The sequence below is a fragment of the Hemitrygon akajei genome, chromosome 17 (assembly GCF_048418815.1).
Source record: "Hemitrygon akajei chromosome 17, sHemAka1.3, whole genome shotgun sequence".
NCBI classification, from domain to species: Eukaryota; Metazoa; Chordata; class Chondrichthyes; order Myliobatiformes; family Dasyatidae; genus Hemitrygon; species Hemitrygon akajei.
The window spans coordinates 6727004-6751693 of record NC_133140.1 but is presented as its reverse complement, the minus strand read 5'-3'; the positions used below and the strand labels follow the sequence as shown (position 1 = coordinate 6751693).

The 24690-nt window shown below is 41.5% G+C and overlaps 1 protein-coding gene across 1 annotated transcript in view; it reads left to right on the top strand.

Moving 5' to 3' along the window:
• LOC140740961 (uncharacterized) overlaps window positions 1-24401 on the top strand; it is a 42908-nt gene extending 18507 nt beyond the window's left edge. Inside the window, exons 2-5 of the mRNA XM_073070602.1 lie at window positions 4925-4976; window positions 5067-5224; window positions 5308-5331; window positions 24292-24401. Coding sequence (XP_072926703.1) covers window positions 4925-4976; window positions 5067-5224; window positions 5308-5331; window positions 24292-24401 — 344 coding nt within the window. The remainder of the gene's footprint in view (window positions 1-4924; window positions 4977-5066; window positions 5225-5307; window positions 5332-24291) is intronic.
• Window positions 24402-24690: the final 289 nt, after the last annotated feature.

Genomic DNA, 24690 nt, shown 5'->3' with positions numbered 1-24690 from the left:
AAAAAACTTGTACTTGCTTAAATAAAGAATTGTGGCTATCCACAGAAATTTGCGTGTTGCATTTGTATCAAGTGTGTAAGAATCTCAAGAAAAACAAACCAACATGACACAGGGACCCCCCACATCTGACACTGAGCACAGAAAACTGGTCTCACACACATACTACCTCCTTCCTGCAATTAACACAATTAAACCTACCTCGCCTCGTCTCGTTACTGCCTAAGCCCGTTGAGCCAAAGCCCTGTCACTCTGCTGCCTGCTGGATACGGCGGTCTTTTTAAACCTTTCGCACGCTACTGGCTGACATCACACGCCTGCGCAGTCTCACCTCTCTTTTACCCAAGTAGTAAAAAAACTCCCTTCGCTCCAAAAAAATCAGCCGTTCATTCGCAGCCTTCTTCCAAATCCAATTTCTGACGTAATTTCTGACAAACACTCCCAATGACGTTGTTCCTTGGTCAGAGTCAATGTAAAATGGTCATCCCCACCTGGAATTTTGCTGTGTGTATGGCAGTGGCTTTCCTTGCTGGAATAGTTTTCACCCATCTTGAAAATTACATTATTACCAGTGTATCCTTTAAACTTTGGCAAAGTAATGTAGTCCACTTTTAAGTGTAAACATGGACCAGGTGGGGCAGTGGCACTTAATAGTGGTAGCTTTTCTGCTTGTCCAGGATTTATTTTCTAACATCTCATACATCTTTCAAGCTCATGCCCTGAACTTTGTATTCCACCACCACTGGGAGAATCTGTTAATCAACTTCTGCACTCCAGGGAGTGTGTTTGCCATGCAAGATAAGGAAGCAATGTAATTGGAGCTACTAATCTATGACTAGTGCCATATCCCCATGCTCCATCACTATTCAATTTCCTACCATTCTCCATTCAGAACCATTATTCCTGGTTAGAGCATTGAGCTTGCATCTCTCAAATATCTTGTATCTTGGTGAATCAGAATTCAACTTTTTTGCATGATTCCAGTTGTCAGGTTCACTGCATGTGCTTGTAGTACTTCTTTTACTGCTTTCATTTCTTCCCATGCCCCCTTCTCCACAATTTTATCCATGAATGCATTTCCACAGCTTTCCATGTAATCATTTTGAAGTGGCTTTTACATTTTAGTACAGCAACTTCTGACAGCAAAGTTTTCAAAATCATGAGCAACTCCAAAAACATATTGTGAATCAGTGTAAATATTAGCTGATTTTCCTTCTGTCAACTTACTAGCTTCAATCAAAACCTTTAGTTCTGCCTGCTGTGCAGAGATGCCAGGAGCCATGCTTCCTGATGCCAGCACTTCAATTCCAGGAACTATCACCCATTTCACCATTCAAATTCCTCTCTCAATCACTGAGGAGCCATCAGTGTACAGAATCAATCTTTGGCTAAGTAACAGGCTGTAGGTCCATGTTCTTGAATTAAGCCTGCTGTCATGTGTTTCTCAGGCTAAATGGTTTGCCTGTATCAGGGATTCTTAATGCAAGTGCAATACACAATGTTGCCTTTAAAGTTTGAAACACTTTCAGTTCTTCATTGAGTCACAGGGTCATCTGCCCTGCTTACTGCCTTTCAGCAGATTGTTGAGTGGTTGAGCCACTTGCTTGTCAATACATTGATGAGCAATGGTTTCATCTTCAGCCCTGTGTGTCTTCACTCCCTTGGTTTTAATTGGAGCAAGTGGTGATACAGCTGGATCTTATTGTTCCATCACTGTCATCCTCGCTTGAGTCGCTAAGGGCCACTGTAGAGTTGGTGCGTGAAAGCAGCATGCAGCGTATCTGTGGGTGACTGTTTTAGACGTTTCACTTGCAATCGCAAGACCCTGTTGGACATTGATCATGTGAGATGTCACTGGTCTGTTTCCCTTGTTTGGTGGTGAGACAGGTGACAAGGCAGCAGCATGGCCGTGGTTGTAGTGAGGACTAGGCATCAAGTGGGCTTGCCTGTTGCTGCAGTCCAGGTGAGACAATGCTGGAGCTAGCCTGTCCCATCAGTGCTGTCCTCTAGTGTTCAACTGGCGGAATGTCAGGCTGGATTGTCAGGAGCTCTATCATCAATTTGTATGTCGCTCAGAGACTTGGACTATATATATGCTTTGTTTTTTTTCCTCTCTCTCACTATTTTGAATGTATGTTATGTACCTTGGCCCCAGAGGAATGCTGTCTCAGTCAACTGTATCCATGTATGGTCTGAATGATGATTAAATTTGATTTGATTTTCTCCATGTATTCTATACCTTGTACATATTTAATTCAGAAAAGTTATACTGGCTTGTGATGCTCTACCATCTTGCACATGGCTCCACTGGCTTGCATTTTTTTTAAACAAACCTGTTTTCAAAACAGCAAACATAGAAATTTCCTCAATAGTACTTCTATCCTATGTCGTGAACTTGGAACTAATTTTCTCAGACATTTAACAACAGGAGTTCTTACCAAACAAGTTAGTTGTTTTTATTTCATCCTGTTCAGTGTGGTCTTTCATCGATTTATTGTGTTTCTTGGATTTACTATGTATGCCTGCAAGAAAATGTATCTTGGTGTATATGATGATATCTATGTACATTGATAATAAATCTACTTTGAACTTTTATTTGCACACTAAACATTTCCACTTCATCTGCAAATCTTCCACATCCACAAAACATTGCCGTCATCCTGCCAACTACACCAATTGTTGGATTTTGATGTTTTAATACAAGGGTTGTTTAGAAGTCAGGAAAGATTCAGAAAAATTGTGCTTCACAATCATTTAATAAGTGTTACAGAAAATCTAAAATGAGCTTAGTGATTGAGTAGTAACTGTTCTTGAACATGGTGGTGTGAGTCCTGAGACACTTGTACCTTCTACCTGATGCCATGACCTGGGTGGTGAGGATCTTTGATGGATGCTGTTTTTCCTATGACAATGTTCCATGTAGATGTGCTCAATGGTTGGGAGGATTTTACTACCTTTTGTATGATTTTTCCACAAAGGCATTGGTGTTCCTATACCAGGTCATAATGCAGCCAGTCAGCATACTTTCCACCACACATCTATAGATGTTTGTCAATGTTCTTAATGACCTGCTGGATCTCTGCGGACTTCTGAGGAAGCTGTTGTGCTTTCTTTGCAATTATATTTATGTGATGGGTCCTGAACAGGTCCTCTGAGATAGTGATACCCAGGAATTTCAAATTACTGACTCTCTCCACCTCTGATCCTCCGATGACTACTGGCTCATGGACCTTCTGGTTTCCTCTCCTGAAGAATACAATCAGTTCTTTGGTCTTATTGATATTGAGTGGAGCCAAATTTTCTCTTTCCCATCTGTATGCTGATTCAGCACCACCTTTGATACAGCCCACAACAGTGGTATCATCAGCAAACTTGTATATGGTGTTGGAGCTGTACTTGACCTCACAGTCATAGGTGTAAAGCGAGTAGAACAGGGGGGCTAAGTACACATCCCTGTGGAGCTCCTGTGCTGAGGGAAATTGTGGAGGAGATGTTTTTGCCAATCTGAACTGACTGGGGTCTGCAAGTGAGGAAATCCAGGATCCAATTGCACAAGGGGATATTGAGGTCCAGGTCTTGGAGTTTACTGATTAGTTTTGTTGGGAAGATGGTATTAAATGCTGAGCTGTAATTGATAAAGAGCATCCTTATGTTTGCACTTTTGCAATCCTGATGTTCCAAGGTTGCATGAAGAGCCAATGAGATGGCATCTGCTGTAGATCTGTTGCTTTGGTAGGTGAATTGGAGTGGATTCAAGTTTTGTCTCAGACATGAGCTGATATGCTTTAACACCAGCCTCTCTACTGGTAGCTATTCTAAAAAGTCATCTTGTAGGAATTCTACAAATCCATTCTCTTGGGATCCAGCATCAATCTGATTTTTATAATCTACCTGCATATTGAAATCCCCTATGACTATCATAACATTACCTTTTTTACATGCTTTTTCTATATCCCATTATAATTTATACCCCACATCCTGGCTATTGTTTGGAGGCCTGTTTATATAAATCCCATCAGGGCCCTTTCTACACTTGGAGCTTCTTAACTATATCCACAAGGATTCTACATTTTTTTTAATCCTACGTATGTCCCCTTTTTCTAAGAATTTATGTCCATTTTTTTATCAACAGGGCTACCCCATCCCCTCTGTCTACCTGCCTGAACTTTTGATATAAGTTGTATCCTCTGATGTTAAGCTCCCAACTGTGATCTTCTTTCAGCACAACTAAGTGATGCCCACGTCATATCTGTCAATATCTAACTGCACTAAAAGATCATCTACCTTATTCTGTATACTACATTTATATATAATGTGTTATATAAAATATAACACCTTCAGTCCTGTATTCATTACTCTTTTCATGTTACACTTCAACTCATCCCATTGACAGCAATTTTGTCTTATCATCAACCTGTCCTTCCTTACAGTCTTGTTACACACTGTATCAACTTGTATACCAACTGCCCATCCTTAGCCCTATCACTCCAGTTTCCTACCAACTTTGTTTAAACCCTCCTCAACAGCTCTAGCAAACTTGCCCACAAGGATATTGGTCCCCTGCGGGTTAAGGTGCAACCCATCCTTTTTGTACAGGTGTAACCTTCCCCAGAAGAGATTGCAATGATCCAGAAATCTGAAACTCTGCCCCCTACACCAATTTCTCAGCCACACATTCAATCCTGAGATTACTACTCTGGAGATCCTGCTTTTCAGCTTACAGCTTAACTCTCTATATTCTCTCTTAAGGACCTTCTTCCTTTTCTCTACCTATGTTGTTGGTATCAATATGTACCATGACTTCCGCCTGCTCACCCTCTCCCTTTAGAATGCTGTGGAACCAATTTGAGACATCCCCGGGCTTAAAGCAAACTAAAAAATATCAGTATTGAGCCTTTATTGATGGCATTTCTCCTTCTTTCTGTAGAAGTACATTTCTCTGGCTACGCGATCAGACATTTGAAACCACACTCACAGAGGTTAGTTTGGAATCTTTCTCCTTTTTCATTCAATTTAGTTTTTGGAAACAAGGAAGGCTCAAACCTGACTAATTGTTTGTTTAATTCAAGTTCTCCTGGTAAAATAAGTGTGGCAAGGAGTTCATCAGACACAAGTTATCCACAAAATCAAATAGATCAAATAAAAGAAATTCATCAGCAGAATCTACCTCCAAGACCAACCCTTTCATCCCCTAGCCCACAACCATGGACTGAACCAAAGAAAGCAGGTAATATTTTATTAGTTTGTGGTGTTATACTCTTGCCATCTTTTCTTTCCTTTCTTATTTAATAAAAATTTCTTTTTTTTTAGATCATAATTCTGCTTTGTTATCAGGTGAGTACCTTTTCCTTTTCTAGTAAATGCTGATTAGTATCTGCTTGTTATGATAAATATCTTTTGGGTGGAAAATTATAAACCATGATCTCTTTGGATAAGTTGCCAGATAGTGATAATACTGCATTCTTTGGTCAGCACTAAATTTATCTCAGTTGGAATGACTGGACATTACTGTGTGGCACAACTTGAGCTCATTGATCAAAAACATGGCAAACTAATGTTTTCCGCATTGCAAATACACATTCAGAGGACTCCCTCATTTCTGTAAATATACATGTATGGATGCTTCTTAGCAATCTCAGTTAAAATTTTAGACATTTGAGGGCACGGTAACAAAACAGGGCCTCAGTATAAACAGTACAGAATGGGGAAGAAATGTGATCTAAGTGACTTTGACATGGCGGTTTGAGTATCTCAGAACCTGCTGATGTCTTAAGATTTTCAAGCACAACATTCTCTAGAGTTTATAAAGAATCATGTGAAAAACAAAAGAAGAAAAAATCCAGTGAGCTGTAGTTCTGTGGGCAAAAATGCCTTGTTATTGAGATAGGTCAGAGCAGGATAGCCACACTGGTTCAAACTGACAGGTAGATGATAGTAACTCAAATAACCATGCATTACAACAGTGATGGGCAGAAGAGCATTTCTGAATGTACAATACGTCAAACGTTGAGGTGGATAGGCTACAGCAGCAGAAGCTACAAATATACACTCAGTGGCCACTTTAAAGTGTCGACTGAGTGTGCATTTCAATTGACTTGCTGGAATCCTGAATGGCAACATTCTGGCAAAGTGCAAAGGAGACCTAGTAAGATGTTCAGCTAGAATAGCAAATCAAGAAGATAAATGGCTGGATATAAAATACGTCACCATTAAATTTTGCCAAAACCTCTTTTGTGGCAGTGGTAGCCAAGTCCACCAAAGGACTTTAACCATAGTCTTCATACAGAGGCATATCTACAGAAAATAGCGCCTATGGCAAGCACTAAAATTTTGCCCCTATCCAAAATCTTGACACGCATCTTTTAGATAACGTTACCATAATATCAGCTCAAAAATACAAGTCAAGCTCATTAATCTTTTAATCAGCAAATAATGGCACTACATGAAAATTATAACTGCACCTTCCTTGCTTTCATTGATGCAAATTGGTCTATGATGTGATCAAAGTCAGTTTTTTCAGTTTCTTCTCTTTCTACACTCAGCAGAGCAAGATCACAGAGTCTGCCTTGACCCATGGAGGCTCTCAAATACAAACGTATTAGTTTAACTTGCTGAATGATCTCTCACAACTGGCGATGGAAACTGTGATGATCTGAATAGCAATGCGAAGATTGGAGAAGATCTCCATACTGAACAACAAATTCAAGAAGCTCTTCAGGTCTTGATATTTTCGTGTTGACCCGCCTTGATAGCAACATTCTGCAATCCAAAATTTCTTCATATAGCTGCTGTACATCAACATCAGAGCTGTACAATTCACTCAGATTTTCTTTAGGTCGTTACTGTCGTTACTATTTTCTTTAGTTACTCCTCCTCTGAATGACTCACTGACCAACACTTCTCTTTCATCATAAAAATGATCTCAGAGGGCTTTGAAATACAGGGCAGCATCGTGGAAGTTCATGCTAGGATCCTGCAGCCTCTTTTGAATATGGTCAATGTGAATGAGTACTTTGTTCCAAAATCCTAGCAAAATCAGAAAATCATAACTCAACATGCAGTTGTACAGCTGCCTTGTGTCACTTCTTGTTTCACTGGTCTCATTTTCATTGTCTATCATGTCCTGGAGAACTTGAAGTATCTCCTCAAGGTACTTGTTGACGGACTTCACTGCTTCTGTCCTTACACTCCACCTGGTTTTGGACTCCAAATTAACAACCACAGGCACGGTGTTTTTGAGTTTTTCCCAGTGCTGTGTTGAACGAGAGAAAAACACTTAGAGAGCTTTGATGGTTCCAAAAAATGTGACCATCATTGTATCCTGCTTGGCTGTATGTACACCCACCAAGTTGAGTGAGTGATTGTTGCATTTTGCAAACACTGCCAGGTTGTTTTTCTCACTTATTCTTTGATGAATGCCACTTCTGTGTCCAGCCTTCACAGCGGCATTGTCATAACACTGTGACTGACAATCTTGTAGCTCCATTTCGTCCTTCTCTAGCTGTTTCAAGATGTCTTCAACCAAGCTCTCAGCATCCGTCTGGCTATCTGGAAGGAAGGAAGGAGGGACTCTCTAACACGGACTGTTTTCCTCTCAAAATCAACTTCCATGTACCTCACTGCTTCTGACATCTGCTCATGGTGTGCCTGATCAGGAATTGAGTCGAACATGAGACCATTGTACTTGGCTTTACGAATGCTTCTCAGTAAACTCTGGCAAACAGTGGATGCCATCATGTGGATGAATTCATTCTGGTTACCTGGTGAAAGATAAGAATTTCCAAATGATTGAGGTGTTCTTTTATGACAGGGTCAAAGATGGCCAGTAGTTTCAGTAAGCCAAGGAAATTTCCCACATTGGAGTCATCGTCTAGCTGAAGTGACTCCCTGTGTCCTCGCAAAGCCAGGTTTTGAGTCGCAAGGAATTTTATGCAGTGAAGGATTCTCGTCAAGATATCACACCACTTCTGCTTTTCCTTCTCAATCTGTGACTGAAATACTGCGTCAATAACTCCTCTGTTTCCAGCTAAATTCCTTTCCATTTCTTTGAAATGTGTGAGGCATTCCCGATGATTCTTGACATTTTTGTGAGCACTAATCCTTTCAGGTGCTTTCCACTAGTTGAATCTACCTTCCTGCTCTAATGAGGATTGATGGTCTGACAGGGAATAGAGAAGACAACAGATACAAAATGCAGACTTTTTAGAAGGGGAATAGACCAGCATGGGCGAGTCAGTTCCTCACCATGACCATTTCCCAATTTCCTCTTGAACCAAGTTTTGTTCATTGAGCGGTTATTTGTTGGTAGGAAAGGCCCCTCACTGTTCTGGAAATACTTCGAACCCAGCTTTATTATTTCTCAACATGTCAGGCAGAATTGTTTTCCCAGTATCCTCGTCGAACTTCAGAAGTCCAATGTCATGCTGTTCAATCACTTCTGGTATGACAGTTTGAGGCTGTTTGACACCATCCAGTTCACTAGGTTTAGTGTCAACAGGTTCAATCTTGTCAGGTAAAATCTCGTCAATAAACTCAACATCACCACTGCCATCGTCTTTCCCCTGTCATGTCCATGTTTTCTGTGGCAGCCTCACTCTTAATCTCATCTTACTTGGATTTATCTGACTTGACTTCCTCCTCAGCTTGTGATGCATTTGTACTTGATCCACCTTCAGATTCTAACAAACTTGTAGCAGGTGCAGGCGACTCCATGCAACGTGTCGAACTACTTGTTCCAGGCTTTTCAAAGAAGGGCATGAAGAACTTGCTCAACTTCTTGGCTTCATCTGCCTCCAACTTTCATCTCTTCCATCCTTCAGCTCCACTTCCCTTCTTCGTGAAGAAACGTTTCATGGTCTTCTTACACCATGTTCTGAAATAAGGCCATCCTAGAGCTTCTCACCCATGATAATCAAAGACAGATCATACATCTGAGAAAAATTCTTCTTTCACTATCCGAGGATGGCTTGTCTGGCTTTAATAGAAACTGCTCAGTGGTGCCCAGGGCACCTGCCATGCCCTAGATACACCACTGGCTTCATATAAAAACGAGATGCTGAGATGTTGGCAAGTTCTTCTAGTGTACTTTTTTTTTCAATTTGTAACATTCCAGCCAAAGAATTTATAAATAACAATAGAGAAAACATTGGTCACAGCAGACACTGCTGGTAAGTACATCGACCCAGATAATTCAAATGGAAAGCAACATGTCAAAACCTCTAGCCAAAGAGGTTTCATGCCATTGAAAACTAAACTTGATTCTGATTTAATGAATTCAATTAATGAGCAGGTTAGTTGTTTAGTTAATTGCCTCACCCAGATTTCTTAGAAATCAAAATCACAAATTTGTTCTCCACTGCACCAGTTGATTTGGCTGAAGTTTCATTCATGAATTTTAGCACAATTTGCCTTATCTGCCATACCTCAGAAGGCAGTGTGATTCCATCATTTACAGATCCCATAAACAGAGGATAAGTAGAATGATATCAATCCTTGGGCAACATTCATTTGATGCAAGGACTATAAATTGGACCCTAACAGCTCAGTTAACACCATGCAATAAGCATAAAAGGAGAAAAAATTTAGCAGAAAAAATTCACTGATTCATTTACTACTTAAATGGATCATGAATTCTTGCTGTTCATAGGTGATAGATTTGTAAAGAGAGCTAGTTGTATATGTTTGCTGGAAGTTGATATTTGGAGAATGTCACAGTTTGAGAGATCTTGAAGAAATGTGAAGGAGTGCACTTAAACTTATTGAGGTGAGACAGGGAGAGCTTTTCCAGATGTTCCTGAAGTCATAATGAAGAGAAAATAGTCTGCATAAATTAAAAGAAAGAGAAGGCCTCCAAGCAGGGGCCCTATCCAGAACCTTTTTCAATCTGCAGCACGTGGTCACATTGGGAAGATTAGCAGAGTGAGCATGGGAATTCTCAAAGATCATGGGCTTATCAATAATTCACAGACCTATTGATTCCATTGGCATTGAGTATGCCAAACCAGAATTACAAGATTTGCAGAAGCCACAAGAGATTTTATTTTCCAAAAATGCTGCTGGTCAACAGGTATTCCTAAAACCCTGACATGGAACATTCTAAATCACTTACAAGACCATAAGACATAGGAGGAGAATTAGGCAATTTGGCCTGTCGAGTCTGCTCCGCCATTCAATCGTGGCTGATTTTTTTTTCTCTCCTCCTCAACCCCATTTTCCAGCCTTCTCCCCGTAACATTTGATGCCATCTCCAATCAAGAACCTGTCAATCTCTGCCTTAAATACACCCCACGACCTGGCCTCCACAGCTGCACGTGACAAAAAATTTCACAAATTCAATTTTGGCTAAAGAAATTTCTCAGCATCTCTATTTTGAATGGATCCCCCCCCCCACCCTCATCCTGAGGCTGTGCCCTCTTGTCCTAGACTCTACTACCATGGGAAACATTCCTTCCACTGTGTCTAGGTCTTTCAATATTTGAAAGGTTCCAATGAGATGCCCCCCCCCCCATCCTTCTGAATTTCATTGAGTACAGATCCATAGCCATCAAACATTCCTCGTATGATAACCCTTTCATTTCTGGAATCATCCTTGTAAACCTCCTCTGGACCCTCTTCAACACCAGTACAGCTCTTCTGCAATGAGGAGCCCAAAGCTATTCATAATACTCAAGGTGAGACCTCACCAGTGCCTTATAAAGCATCAGCATCACATCCCTGCTCTTGTACTCTAGACCTCTTGAAATGAATGCTAACATGGCATTTGCCCTCCTCACCACCAACTCAACCTGCAAGTTAACCTTTAGGGTGTTCTGCAAAAGCACTCCCAAGTCCGTCTACATGTTAGATTCCTGGATTTTCTGCCCATTTAGAAAATAGTCTGCATATTTATTTCTATTACCAAAGTGCATAACCATGCATTTTCCAACATTATATTTCATTTGCCACTTTCTTGCCTATTCTCCTAATCTAAGTCCTTCTGCATCCTATCTGTTTCCTCAACACTACATGCCTCTCTACCAATCTTTGTATCATCTGCAAACTTGGCAATAAAGCCATCTATTCCATCATCTAAATCATTTATATACAGCATAAAAAGAAGTGGTCCCAACACCAACCCCTGCAGAACACCACTAGTCACTGGCAGCCAACCAGACAAGGATTCTTTTAGTCGCACTTGCTGCCTTCTTCCAGTCAGCCAATACTCTAACCATCTTAGTAACTTTCCTGTAATACCACAGGCTCTTAACTTGGTAAGCAGCCTCATGTGTGGCACTTTGTCAAAGGCCTTCTGAAAGTCCAAATATACAACATCTGCTGGATCCCCTTTATCTATCCTACTTGTTATCTCCTTAAAGAATTCCACCAGGTTCATCAGGCAGAATTTTTCCTATCTTGTCCTGTGTCACCAAGTACTCCATCACCTCATCCTTAACAATTGACTCCAACATCTTCCCAACCACTGAGGTCAGGCTATAATTTCTTTTCTGCTGCCTTCCTCCTTTCTTAAAGAGTGGAGTGACATTTGCAATTTTCCAGTCCTCTGGCACCATGCCAAAGTCCAATGATTTTTTTTGAAAGAGCATTTCTAATATCTCCATAATCTCTAATGCCACCACTGTCAGAACCCTAGGGTGCAGTTCATCTGGTCCAGGTGACTTTTAGGTCTTTCAGCTTTTTGAGCACTTTTTCCCTTGTAATAGGAAATGCACCCACTTCTCTTCCTTCACACACTACAAAATCTGGCACACTACTAGTGTCTTCCACGGTGAAGACTGATTCAAAATACTCATTTAGTTCATCTGCCATCTCCTTGTCCCCTGTTATTATTTCTCCTGCCTCATTTTCTGGCAGTCCAGTATCCACTCTCATCTCTCTTTTATTTTTTACATACTTGAAAAAGCTTTTGCTATCCATTTTGATATTATTTGCTAGCTTCCTTTCATATTTAATCTTTTCCCTTCTAATTCTTTTAGTTGCTTTCTGTAGATTTTTTAAAAAACTTCCCAATCCTCTATCTTCCCACTTACTTTTGCTTTGTTGTATGCCCTTTTTTTTCTTTAACAGTAGCTTTGACTTCCCTTGTCAGCCAATGTCATTGTCAGCTATTTTGTCATTTGAGTATTTATTCATTTTGGAAACCACATGCCCTGCACCTTCCTCATTTTACACAGAAAAGCACGCCATTGCTGCTCTGCTGACATCCCTGCAAGCAGTTCCTTCTAATTTACTTTGGCCAACTCCTCTCTCATACCACTGTAATTTCCCTTACTCTGCTGAAATACCACTTAAAAAGAGCCATTTTGGGACATCATGGCAAAAAAAAAGACTGGTATTTTAAAGATTTCACTGGCTAGACAATTCTGAAACTGTTCTGTAGCATACTGCTGACCAGATATCGAAATTTAAGATTACATATTGCAACTTTGCAATAATGTAGACTCAAACATTGCCAGCATCTGGGACAAGGACGTATGTGCATGACATAAAATGCAAGAATAGGAAAAGGAAACAATGTCTGGACTCCCAAACCATTCAGATAGTCAAAAAATAATGGATAATAAAATTTCAACAAAATCCTAATTCTATTTGGAAACCCATACATAATGAAGTAGTTCACCAAATAATGAAGCAGCTCACCCCTATATTTAGCAAGATCAAAGCTGATGAGCTGCAAGTAACGTTCACTAACCTAGGTCATGACTTTCTCAGTCGAGTGTAGCCACCTTCTTCTGATAATCAATGACATTATCTTTGCCATCATGACTCAGCAAAGTGTACCTCCATCCATTGTCACTGGACCAAAATCAAGGAATTTGCTTTCAAAATTCAGGAAATAACATTCCAATACAAAACTTCTTGCCTTTCCTCTGTTGCTCGTCATTTCAATGCCCTCTTGACCATAATTGATGTAAAAGGAATCAGAACAAATCAACCCTTCAGACAGGCAATGATAAGAAAAATATACAACATCAACCAATGACCTTTGTGAATTTCTGGGCTTGCTGTCTCATTGCCCTAATGCTGTGTACCAACAGTGGCTTAAAATGGCAAGTGTGTGTGTGTAGGCCTCCGTTATTCTCAATAGACCATGGATTTGCGCCTTGGAAAGTTTCCAGGGTGCAAGCCTGGGCAAGGTTGTATGGAAGACCGGCAGTTGCCCATGCTGCAAGTCTCCCCTCTTCACGCCATTGATGTTGCCCAAGGGAAGGGCATTAGAAGATGGCAAGTAAGAAGTACTGAAAACTGTAGACAGTCATTAGCATGAACTTTTCAAACCTCTCAGCATAGGAAGAGCATTTTCAGACTGTATGAGCAGAAGGATTGGGCTGACTGCCAACAGGCAATAAAACAACACTGGTAGAGTGGCAGGTATGCGAACATGAAGGTTGCCAACTCTAATGTGTTTTTCGCAGAGCTGCTGCTACTCACCTAAATTTTACCTCAGGGATCCTAATAATCTGCACATTAACTGGAGTGCTAAGAAACCCTCAAAGTTAGTCTGAGAGCTTGTATCCTAAGTTATGATGACAATATGTTGATGTATAGCAAAGCTCTGAACCGCCATCATTTAGACATTGGGTGGTTTCTGCTTGTGGCGTACCCGAATCTAAGATCTCAGTTATCAGATGAGATCTAAGAATTCTTAGGTTACTAAATATTAAAATTGAGTTAGTATTTCCTTACTAGGTTTTAAGGGCCCCAGGCTCTCTGCAATCATATGTTTGACTGAGGTTGGACTACCCTTATCAGATAGTACAGGTTTTCAAATAGCCCTGCGAATGCCTTCAGTATTTTGTCTTTTGAGCTCTTAGCAGCAACTTTGCTCACAATGTTCCTGGAACCAGGATTATTCTATTTGAATGTTAGATGTGAATACTGATTGTAGATGAATGAATTTATTGCAAGGAAAGGTTGTGAAGCTGGTAGCAGAGTTGTAAGTTGATGGGGTTTGATTTTGTGTGGCAATATCTCCAAATGCTGAATGCTTTAATTCCAACACTGACCTTTTCAGAAAACTGCTACCATTGTTATTTGACTATTTTTCTGAAGGGTTCCTATCATTCTGTGGGAGGAAGACTTCTCTCCTTATTTCTACTTCATTGACCAAGGCCCTAGATGCTGCATTGGGAAATCTTATCTCTGATTACCCTTGGCTTCCAGCAAGTTTGAAAGATCCATGCAATGACTTCTACTTCCAGATACAGCTGCAAAGGAAGTACAGGCTGTATCTAATCAGTACTAGCAACGTTGAAATGGGGCAAAGCTGGGACCTCTGGAAATGACCAAATACCAGAATCAGAATTAATATCACTGACATATGTTATGAAATTTGTTGTTTTGTGGCAGCAGTAAAGTGCAATACAGTCGGCCCTCCTTATCCGCGGGTTCTGCATGCGTGGATTCAACCAACCGCGGATCAAGAAAATCCGGAAGTTCTCTCTCCAGCACTCATTGTTTGAGCACGTACAGACTATTTTTTTCTTGTCATTATTCCCTAAACAATACAGTATAACAACTATTTACATAGCATTTACATTGTATCAGGTATTATAAGTAATCTAGAAATGACTTAAAAGTACAGGCAGTTCCCGGGTTATGAATGAGTTCCATTCCTGAGTCTGTCTTTAAATCAGATTTGAAGTCAGAACAGGTACATCTGGTATTATTTAGCGTCAGTTAGTCAAATGTTTTTCTTAGTATATAGTACATATTTTACCTTTCTATGCATATAAAACACTTCAAAAACATAAGTATTTCAGTAATTAAACCACTGCGTTGCTTAGTAATAATTATAGCTTTCATCGGGGCAGAGCCTTTCACATGCTCCATTAAAATTGTTCCGATGGTTGATTGACTGTAGCCTAATACTTTTCCAATGACCGATGGCGTTTCACCTCTTTCCGATCGCTTTATTACTTCCACCTTATTTTCAATCGTGATCGTGATTATTTTCGTGAACAGAAACACTACAGATTCAAAGCCTGACTGCTGGGTCCCAATGTCCACCACACTGAGAATACGGGACTTGAGCATCCGCATTTTTTGGTATCCGCGGGGGGGGTCTCGGAACCAATCCCCCGCGAATAAGGAGGGCCGACTGTACTTGGAAAACTAAGTTACAGTAAGAAATATATACTGTTTATCTTTCATTAAATGCATTAAGTAGTGCAAAGATAGAGGGAAAATAGCTGGTGTTCATGGGATCTTTGTCTGTTCAGAACCCTAATGGTGGAGGGGTAAAACTGTTCCTAAAATGCTGAGTGTGTGTCTTCAGGCTCCTGTAACTCCTCCATGAGGGGAGCAATGTGAAGAGGGTAAGTCTTGGGGGATGGGGCTCCTTACTGATGGATGCCACCTTTTTGAGGTGACGCCTTTGTAGATGTCCACAATACTGAGAACACGGTTCCCGTTAAGCTGCGTGGGTGTGCGGCCACACAATAACTGGAACGTCTTGGACACGTAACCTTTGACTCGCAGCTGGAATTTAATTTTATATAATGTTAATGTTAAAGTGCCTTGCAGTTCCCAGGCTGTGTAAAAATTTCCATCTTAGGGCATTGTTGGTTCACACAGCTGTTGGAAAAATATTAGGGGGAATGTTGCTGGGGAGGCTAGTGCCCATGATGGAGCTGGCTGAGTTTTCAACCTGTGCAGTGGTCTCTCCATACCAGATGGTGATGCAACCAGTTAGAATGCTCTGCTGGTGATATTGTAGCGGTGTGCTACACGCAGTGCTGAAATAACGACACGGAGTCGGTGAGCTGCAGTTGCAAAAGAGGTTTATTCAAACTTTGCGGCCTCGCTTTAAAGCCTTCCTGATCCCACCCTCCCCGGGTAGGAATGCTGCAGGGGGCACATATTCACAGTCCCGTCCTGTGCGTGGGCTTTTCCCTTTGCTGGTGAAGCAGGCCTGGCGCCCTCTTTGGGACCAGCCTCAATGCCGGTGCGCGCCACTTTGTGAGCCGGTTCGAGTGCGCTGGGAAGTGGGTCGCCACATAACCCCCCCCCCCCAGAACCGGCGATACACCCCCCAAAGTCCACAGTCTGGGTTGGACTCTGTTTGGGAGGTCTGCCTCTGCGCCGCGGTACCTGAACCTCGACCGGCTGCGCCAAGTCCACATGGGCCAGTTTGAGTTGGTCCACTGTGAAAACCTCCTCTGTCCCCCCCAATGTCCAGCACGAATGTGGACCCGTTGTTTCTGATCACCGTAAACGGCCCCTCGTAGAGCCGCTGTAGCGGTGCCTGATGTCCGCCCCGTCGTACAAAATCGAACTTACAGTTTTGCAGGTCTTTGGGTACGCAGGTCGGGTTCTGCCCATGCTGTGAAGTGGGTATGGGGGCCAGGTTACCGAACCTCTCGTGTAGTCTGCCCAGGACTGCTGCAGGTTCTTCCTCTTGACCCCTTGGGGCTGGTATGAACTCTCCTGGGACGACCAGGGGTGCGCCGTACACCAACTTGGCCGACGACGTGTGCAGATCCTCTTTGGGCGTGGTGCGGATTCCGAGCAGGACCCAGGGAAGCTTGTCCACCCAGTTAGGTCCTCTCAGGCGGGCCATGAGAGCCGACTTCAGGTGACGGTGGAAACGCTCCACTAGTCCGTTCAACTGTGGGTGGTAGGCAGTTGTGTGGTGCAGCTGTGTCCCCAAAAGGCTGGCCATAGCTGACCACAGGCTGGAGGTGAACTGGGCGCCTCTGTTGGAGGTTATGTGGGCCGGTACACCAAAGCGAGATACCCAGGTGGCAATCAGTGCCGGGGCGCAAGATTCGGAGGTGGTGTCGGTGAGCGGGACCGCCTCTGGCCATCTTGTGAACCGGTCCACGATAGTCAGGAGGTGCCGCGCTCCTCGCGACACTGGCAGGGGGCCCACGATAGCCACATGAATGTGGTTGAAATGCCGGCGGGTGGGGTGGAACTGCTGCGGCAGAGCTTTGGTGTGCTGCTGCACCGTGGCTGTTTGGCAGTGCATGCACGTTTTGGCCCATTCACTGACCTGCTTGCGGAGTCCGTGCCAAACGAACCTGTTGGCTACCATCTGGACGGTTGTCCTGATGAAGGGGTGCGCTAAGTTGTGAATGGAGTTGAAAACGTGCCCTCGCCAGGCTGCCAGAACGATGGGGTGGGGTTGGCCGGTGGTGACATCACAGAGTAGGGTCCTCTCACCTGGGCCTACGGGGAGGTCCTGGAGCTGCAAACCGGAGACTGCAGTCCTGTAACTAGGGATCTCCTCGTCTGCCTGCTGCGCCTCCGCCAGTGCTTCATAGTCTATCCCCTGGGACAGGGCTTGGATGTTAGTGCAGAAGAGGACCTTATCTACATCTCCACTTTCAAGCATATGTTCCCTCCCTTATCCTTAAGTGGTCCTGCCCTCTCCCTAGTTAACCTCGTCTTTGATGTATATATAGACTACCTTGGGATTTTCTTTAATCCTGTTTGCCAAGGACTTTTCATTTCCCTCCACCTCTCCTAATTCCTTTCTTGGTTTGCTTTTATCTTCTTTATAATCCTCAAAGGCTCCATTTGATTTAGCTTCCTAAACCTTACGTATGCTTCCTTTTTCTTCTTGACTAAATTCACACCTCTCTGAACAATCAAATGTTCCCTTAGCTTGCCATCCTTGGCTTTCTTTTTAACTGAGACATGCTTGTCTTGTTCTCTCTACAGATGGTCTTTAAACACCCTCCATATGTTAGGTATTGACTTGCCTAAAAAACTCTGTTCCCAATTAGTTCTCACTAGTTCCCATCATATATTCTTGTAACTTGTCCTAATCTAAATACTTTGCTGCAAACCACACTTATCCTTATGCATAGCTATCTTTAAACCTGATTTGTTGTGGTCACTGTTCGTGAACTACTCTCACACTTCAAGGCCAGTTCCCAGGCCAGGCTCATTTCCCAACTCCAGGTTGAGTATGGTCACTCCTCTTACATGACTGTCTCTAATGCAAGGATAAATATAAGTAGACTGTACACTGTTAAGGGTGAGATCCTTAACAGTGTTTCTGAGCAGAAAGATCTTGGGATCTAAGTTCATAGCTCCTTGAAAGTGGCTACATAGGTTGATAATGTGGTTAAGAAGGTTTATGGAATGTTTTTATTAGTCAAGGCACTGAATTCAAAAGTCAGGAGGTTATGTTGCAACTTTATAAAACTCTGGTTGGAGTTTTCTCTGGAGTATCAGAGGCTGAGGGGGGATCTGATAGAGGCTTATAAAATTATGAGGGGCATAGATAGAGTGGACAGAGATTATCTTTCTGCCAGGGTAGAAATGTCTAATACCAGAGGGCATGCATTAAAGGAGAGGGGGTAGGTCCAAAAGGAATGTGAGGGTTAAGTTTTTTTTTACTCAGTGAGTTGTGGATGCCTGAAGTGCACTGCCTGGTATGGTGGCAAAGGTTAGATGCTTTTAAGAGATGGGCATATGGAGGTATATGGACATGGTGTAGAAGGAGGGCTTAGTATTTGGGTACTTTTGATTTACTTTCCAGCTGGTTCAGCACAACAATATGGGCCAAGTAGCCTGTTCCAGTGCTGTACTACGTTCCATATCTACATGGCAATTTCTGAAACCTTCCTGGATGTACCTAACACTTTTACACTAAGGAGGTCTATATGAGGAAAACTGAAGTCACCCACAACAACCACTCTAATCTGTTCCTCAGTGTCCCAGTGGCTACTGGGGCAGGGGGAGCAGTCTGTAATATAATCACATTAGAGTGATTTCTCATTCAGGCATAGGGAATTGCAAAAGATCTGTTAATGGTATTTAAATCTATGAAGAGTACAGATAACAGATGAAGAAAAACTTTCCTTATTGGATGAATGATCAAAATATAAAGAACAAAGAATAAATACAAGTGGTAAAAGAACAAAATGTGATAGGAAAAATATTTTTAAATAATGAGATTAAGATCTCAAGTGTACTATCAAGGATTACAGTAAAGGAAGCTTCAAAAGGGCACTCAATAGCTGTGTAAGTGGAAAGCATTTGTGATCATTCATATGCTTAATTGTGGAACAGGATGTTGGAAGTGCTGTTCAAGTATTCGGACTCAAAAGAATACAACATACAAATTAAGAGTTGGGGTGGGAATGTTCAAAGGATTGGGAGCTGCCCCATAAGAAGAGACTAAGCAAACAGGATAAGCATTTATTCTCAAGAGGTGATTTCATCAAAGCACACAAAATTGTTAAGGAGCTTGGCGGACACGTTCAGTCAGAGACCACATTTCCCCTTGCTGATGTATTTACATCAGTGGGTGGGGGGGAGGGGTGTTGTCCACCGTATCAAAATAAGGATTTGGCAATTCAATTACGAGAAGAAATTTCTTTACCCAGAGGATAGTAAATCTTTGAATTTGCTAACCAAGAGGGCTGAGCAAGTTCAGTCAGTGTGTTTACTAAAGACAGATTGATTTTTGGATATTATGGTAATCAAGGAATGTCCATTTAGTGGGGTGGGGTAGATGATCATCTAGGAACTCACTGAACAGTGAGGCAGACGTGTGAGGTAAAACACCCTAAATCAACTATTTCAGACTTGCTGGCATCCTTGCTCTTTTCCCATATCTGAAGGGAAAAAAGTCAATATCCTGATGTAACATGTGCTATGGCAGTTCTACTTTCCAAGCTGAAACATACCTACCAGATTACCCATCTTCCTCCATCTTCCTACCATCTACCTCCATACCTACCAGATTACCCATCTTCCTCCAAGGAACCAAAACTGTTAAACACTGCCTACTTACGCCAGATAGAATTCATACAGTGCAGCAGGAGTCATAAGGTACCCAAGATAGAGGGAAAGACTATTAGGGTTAAAATTAAATCAATAGATCATGAAATAGTGCAACACAGAAGCAGACCCTTTAGCTCACAATGTTGTGCAAATTAATTAAATTAGTAACCAAATGCCCAACAAAACTAATCCCTCTGCCTACATAATGTCCATATCCTTCCATTTCATGCAAATTGATGTGCCTAAGATCCTCTTGAGCACCTTTATCATATTTGCATCCAGCTCAATCCAGGAACCAACAACTGTCTATGCAAAAACAAAAACTTACTGTGCACTTCTTTCAACTTATTTGACCCTAAATGAATACCCTCTGGTTTAAGACGTTTCAACCCCAGGAAAAAGATACTGGGTATCTACTCTTTTTATGTCTCTCATCATCTTATAAACCTCCTCAGATCTCTATCTATCAGCCTCCCCTACTCCAGACAGAACAATCCAAGGTTGTCCAACTTCTCCTTGTAGCACTTGCCCTCTGATTCAGACCTGCTAAGCCTCACCTTCTCCAAAGCCTCAACATCCTTACTGTAATGGGGCAACTAGATTGTTTTATAAAGTTGGAACATAATTTAGCAACTCTTGAAGTTAATTTCTTGACTAATACAAGCAAGTATACCACATGCCTTTTATAGTACCCTATAAACCTATGTAGCCACTCTCGGGAAGCTGTGGACTTGACCCTATGATCCTCTGCAGATAAACACTGTTAAAAAAACTATTAACACCATACTGCCTCTTTACATAAGATCTCTCAAAATACAACACTTCATAATTGGTTGGGTTAAATGCTATCTGCCATTTCTCTGCCCATATTTGCAACTGTAAATATCCCATTGTATCTTATCCTTTGACAGTCATTCACGCTGTCCACAACACCACCAATTTCCATATCATCTGCATGATATTTACATTTTCATTTACACCTACAGTTTCATCCAGGTCACTTACATAAAATCACAAACAGCAACGGTCACAGTACAGAACATCATGAGTCATGGAGCTCCAGTCAGAATAAGCCCCATCAACTACTACCACGTCTTCCATGGGTAAGTCAATTCTGAATTCAGGCATCCAATTTACCATAGATTCTGGATGAGCCTCCTGTGAGGGACCTTGTCAAATGCCTCACTAAAATTCATGTGGACATCATCCACTGTGCTACTCTGTCACCTCGGAAAAAGCCAATCAAGTTAATAGACATAACTTGGCCCACATAAGACCACTTTGACTGTCCCTAATTAGGCTATGGTTTTCCAAATGCTCATAAATCATATCTCCAAGAATCCTCGCCAGTAACTTCCCTACAACTAACGCAAGACTGACAGGTCTGCAACGATGATGGCCAAAGTACCGTGTGGCTTCAAATGGAAAGGAACAGTCATAGGGCACAGAAGCACACTGACTATCAAGTACCTATCAATGATTCTAGAAGAACTCAGTGGTTCAAGTAGCATCTATAGATATCTGTTGGATTGCAAGGGTCTCAACCTAAATCAGCAACTTTTACAATTTCCTGTAAAAGTGGTCATAGAAAATGAATTTGTAGAGAAGTTGAACTGTGTCTGCATGAGAATTCAGTACAGACTGTGATTTGTGTAAGTTTCAGGCAGTAAATGTTTAAATTTTGTTAATGCTCAGTGGAATTTACTGGTCTTTTCTGTCCTCAGCGATTGCTACCCTCAAAACTGTACCAAATTCCAGTTTTAACTCCCCATCCTCACAACTTAAGACCCAGGGGAAATAGGCACCAAACTTTGCTCACCAGCCCCAAACCACTGCTTCCTGCCCTTGATCCTCCAATGCAACCCCTCAACTGCACCTCCTGACCCTAATTCACCTCTTGGAACTCATTTCACGTCTCATCATCCCCAGTCATGATCATTTATCCTGACCCAGATTCACGCTTTCAGTATCCTCACCCAGATCCCAGTCCAACAACCCAAATTCCACGCTTCTTTCTCCAATGACTACCGCCAACCTCAAATTCAGTATAGCTTCTGGGTTTGTCTACTACTTTTATTTGTGTTCTGCAATGGTGAAGAACATGGGAGTGTGTAAGAGATTACCTTGGATAGTACTTAATTTGTTTTCAGTGGAGTCCATGAACAAAATAGCATTAGCTTATTAAGAATTTAGCTGCCCTAAAAATATTCAAAAATTCTACTTGCACCACCCTTTGAAGAAAAGTATTCCCCTAGTTCTAAATTTACTCCTAACAGGAAACATCCTCTCCACATCAACCCCATCATGACCCTAATTATGTTCAAGTTAATGACTACAACAATAGCTGATAACATTTCTGTCACCTACATTGGTTGTAATGTATTAAGAACAGAAGAGCCAAGATCAGGCTTCTAGTTGTTTCCCCCTTGTTCATGGAAAGTGTGTGTGTTGGTTGTCTGTTGTTTCCATTGATGACATAACATGTGCAGGAGGAGTTTTATAGTGAAAAACCTGTTGCACTGGGCAGTTCCATTCTTTTGGCCTCAAAAATCTTGGTCCAATGGTACGAAAAATTATCATGACTGGAGACTTCCTCAGCTGCAGTGGATAGCCATGATGCTTTCTGTGCCTTATCATGCCCTTCGCTCTCCACAAAGTATTGCAGCACCGCCTTCTTGGCCATTGGATCTTGTAGCTAATCTCATCTGCCCAGTCCGCCGGAACTGGCTCTGCCTGCTGGGTTAGGTATATCTCTATCTCATTGGGGTTGGAGGTTCCTAGCTACCCTCACCTGGGTTAGCCCACCTGTCAAAACAGTATACCGGGGTGTGGCCACTGTCTCATACAAACAGTTACTTGGAGTGGCAGGTGGGGACTAAAGGTGGATGAGCTGCCCTTGCGCAGAGCACAATAAGCCTGCCACCACAGGTGCTACCCCTCCCTGGACACCCTATACACCTTTCATGGGAAATAATATAAATACAAAGAACATTTTTATGAAAACAAATGGCTTTACTCAGCTATCTCCCACTTCCTTATTTCCATTCAAGGCCATTACCATTATCGAGCTCCTCACTCCAGTTCCTCAAATCCTTCTAACCTCATCTTATAGGGGTAGGTAGCAATATCATGTCTTGGAGATTAATTATAAATGTCTGTTATACTGTAAAATAGTAAAAGCATTCACTGTTTTTTTCTATTTATTCTTCAACTCTGGAATCTAACATTAAAAGTCAGATGTCAACTGAAGAATTTTAACTTTATAAAGTACATAAGAACCACGGTACAAATCACTATACAGTTGTTAACGCTTTCATCCTTGGATTAGCCACAGAAAAATATGATCAGAAAATGTTCCTATTGAAATAATAAACACTGATAGGTATGAGCGTGAGCTTGCAAATGTAATTGCACATTAATTTCAAGAGAATAGAATACAAAAGCAGGGATGTAAAGCTAAAGTTTTATGAAGCATTGGTCAGACCACAGTTGAAAGATTATGAGCAGTTTTGGGCTCCATATCTAAGAAAGGATGTGTTGGCATTGGAGAGGGTTCAAATGAGGTTTGTGAGAATGATCCCAGGAATGAAAGGAACATTTGATGCCTCTGGGCCTGTACTTACTGGAGTCTGTTAGAATAAGGTGGCTAGTGGGGTCTCATTGAAATGTCCTGAATATTGAAAGGCCTCAATATAGTGGACGTAGAGAGGATTTTCCAATTGTGGGAGAGTCTAGGACCAGAGGACACGGTCTCAAAATACAGAGTAATTTCTTTAGCAAGAGGATGATAAATCTGTGGAATTCATCGGTATGGTTGGATGTGGAGGCCAAATCATTGGTTATGTTTAAAGAGGAGTTTGATAGGTTCTTGATTAGAAAGGGCATGATTATTAAGGGCATCAAATTCTGCAGGCAGAAGTCAGCAGAATGGGTTGAAGAGAAAATAAATCAGCCATGATCAAATGGTAGAGCAGACTTGATGGTCCAAATGGCCTAACTCTACTCCTGTGCCTTATGTTCTTAGTCATATATTCCATCATTTGATGGAACCTACTACCTTGTAACCCAGCCAAAAGCAGTGCATCAAAGATGGGGCAGAAATCAGGCAACCAGTCCTCAACATAGCAAACTGGAAATCTACTTTGTGGGCTAGAATCATTAATGTGTATAAATGCATTTTACTCAAGTGTAAGTGTATATCACTAGAATTCATGATTAAATGTACAAGATTTCTAAGTATATGATTATTCACATTTGAAAATTCATTTGCATGTACAGTGAACTCTAGGATATTTTCACTGTAAATATGCATTTTATCCAAAAGAATTGACTTTGTAGGTTTTGAAGATATCACATTGTGTAGTTTATATATTGTAAGAATAATTCGTTTTGTGAGGATGAGATCCTGAACATTCCAGATCTCTAGGTGGTATGTAAAACTGCTGGTCCTACTTGGTCAATGAAATACAGCTCACTATATTTTTCCGTTATCCTGCAATATGTTTAGATACCTCAGTTACTGGTTAACAGCAGCTCTCTCTATTGCAAATACAGATGCCAACCAAGATGTTAAAGTATATACAGGACCTTGGGCTTGTTTAGAATTTCTCCTCGATATTTTGTGCTGCAAACCACAGAAGAAAGCAACTATTTTGTACAAGTGAATAATTAACATTCAATATCAGGAGCATGCAATTTATCTTCAAGTAAAGATTGTAATGGAAATTATCTCTGATCATGTTTTTCCTTTAGTAATCACTAAGTTGACATTAAACTGACATTTCAGTCAACCCACAGGCCCAATAGCTGCAACACTAAGGCCGTGGGATCATGCCTTTATTGTTTAATAGGTGATAGATGGATAGCTACAAGAAACCCATAACTAAGAGTCAGGATTCTGAGTTTTGAAACTAAATTAAGAAACAGAACCTCAAAGATAGTAATCTTGGAATA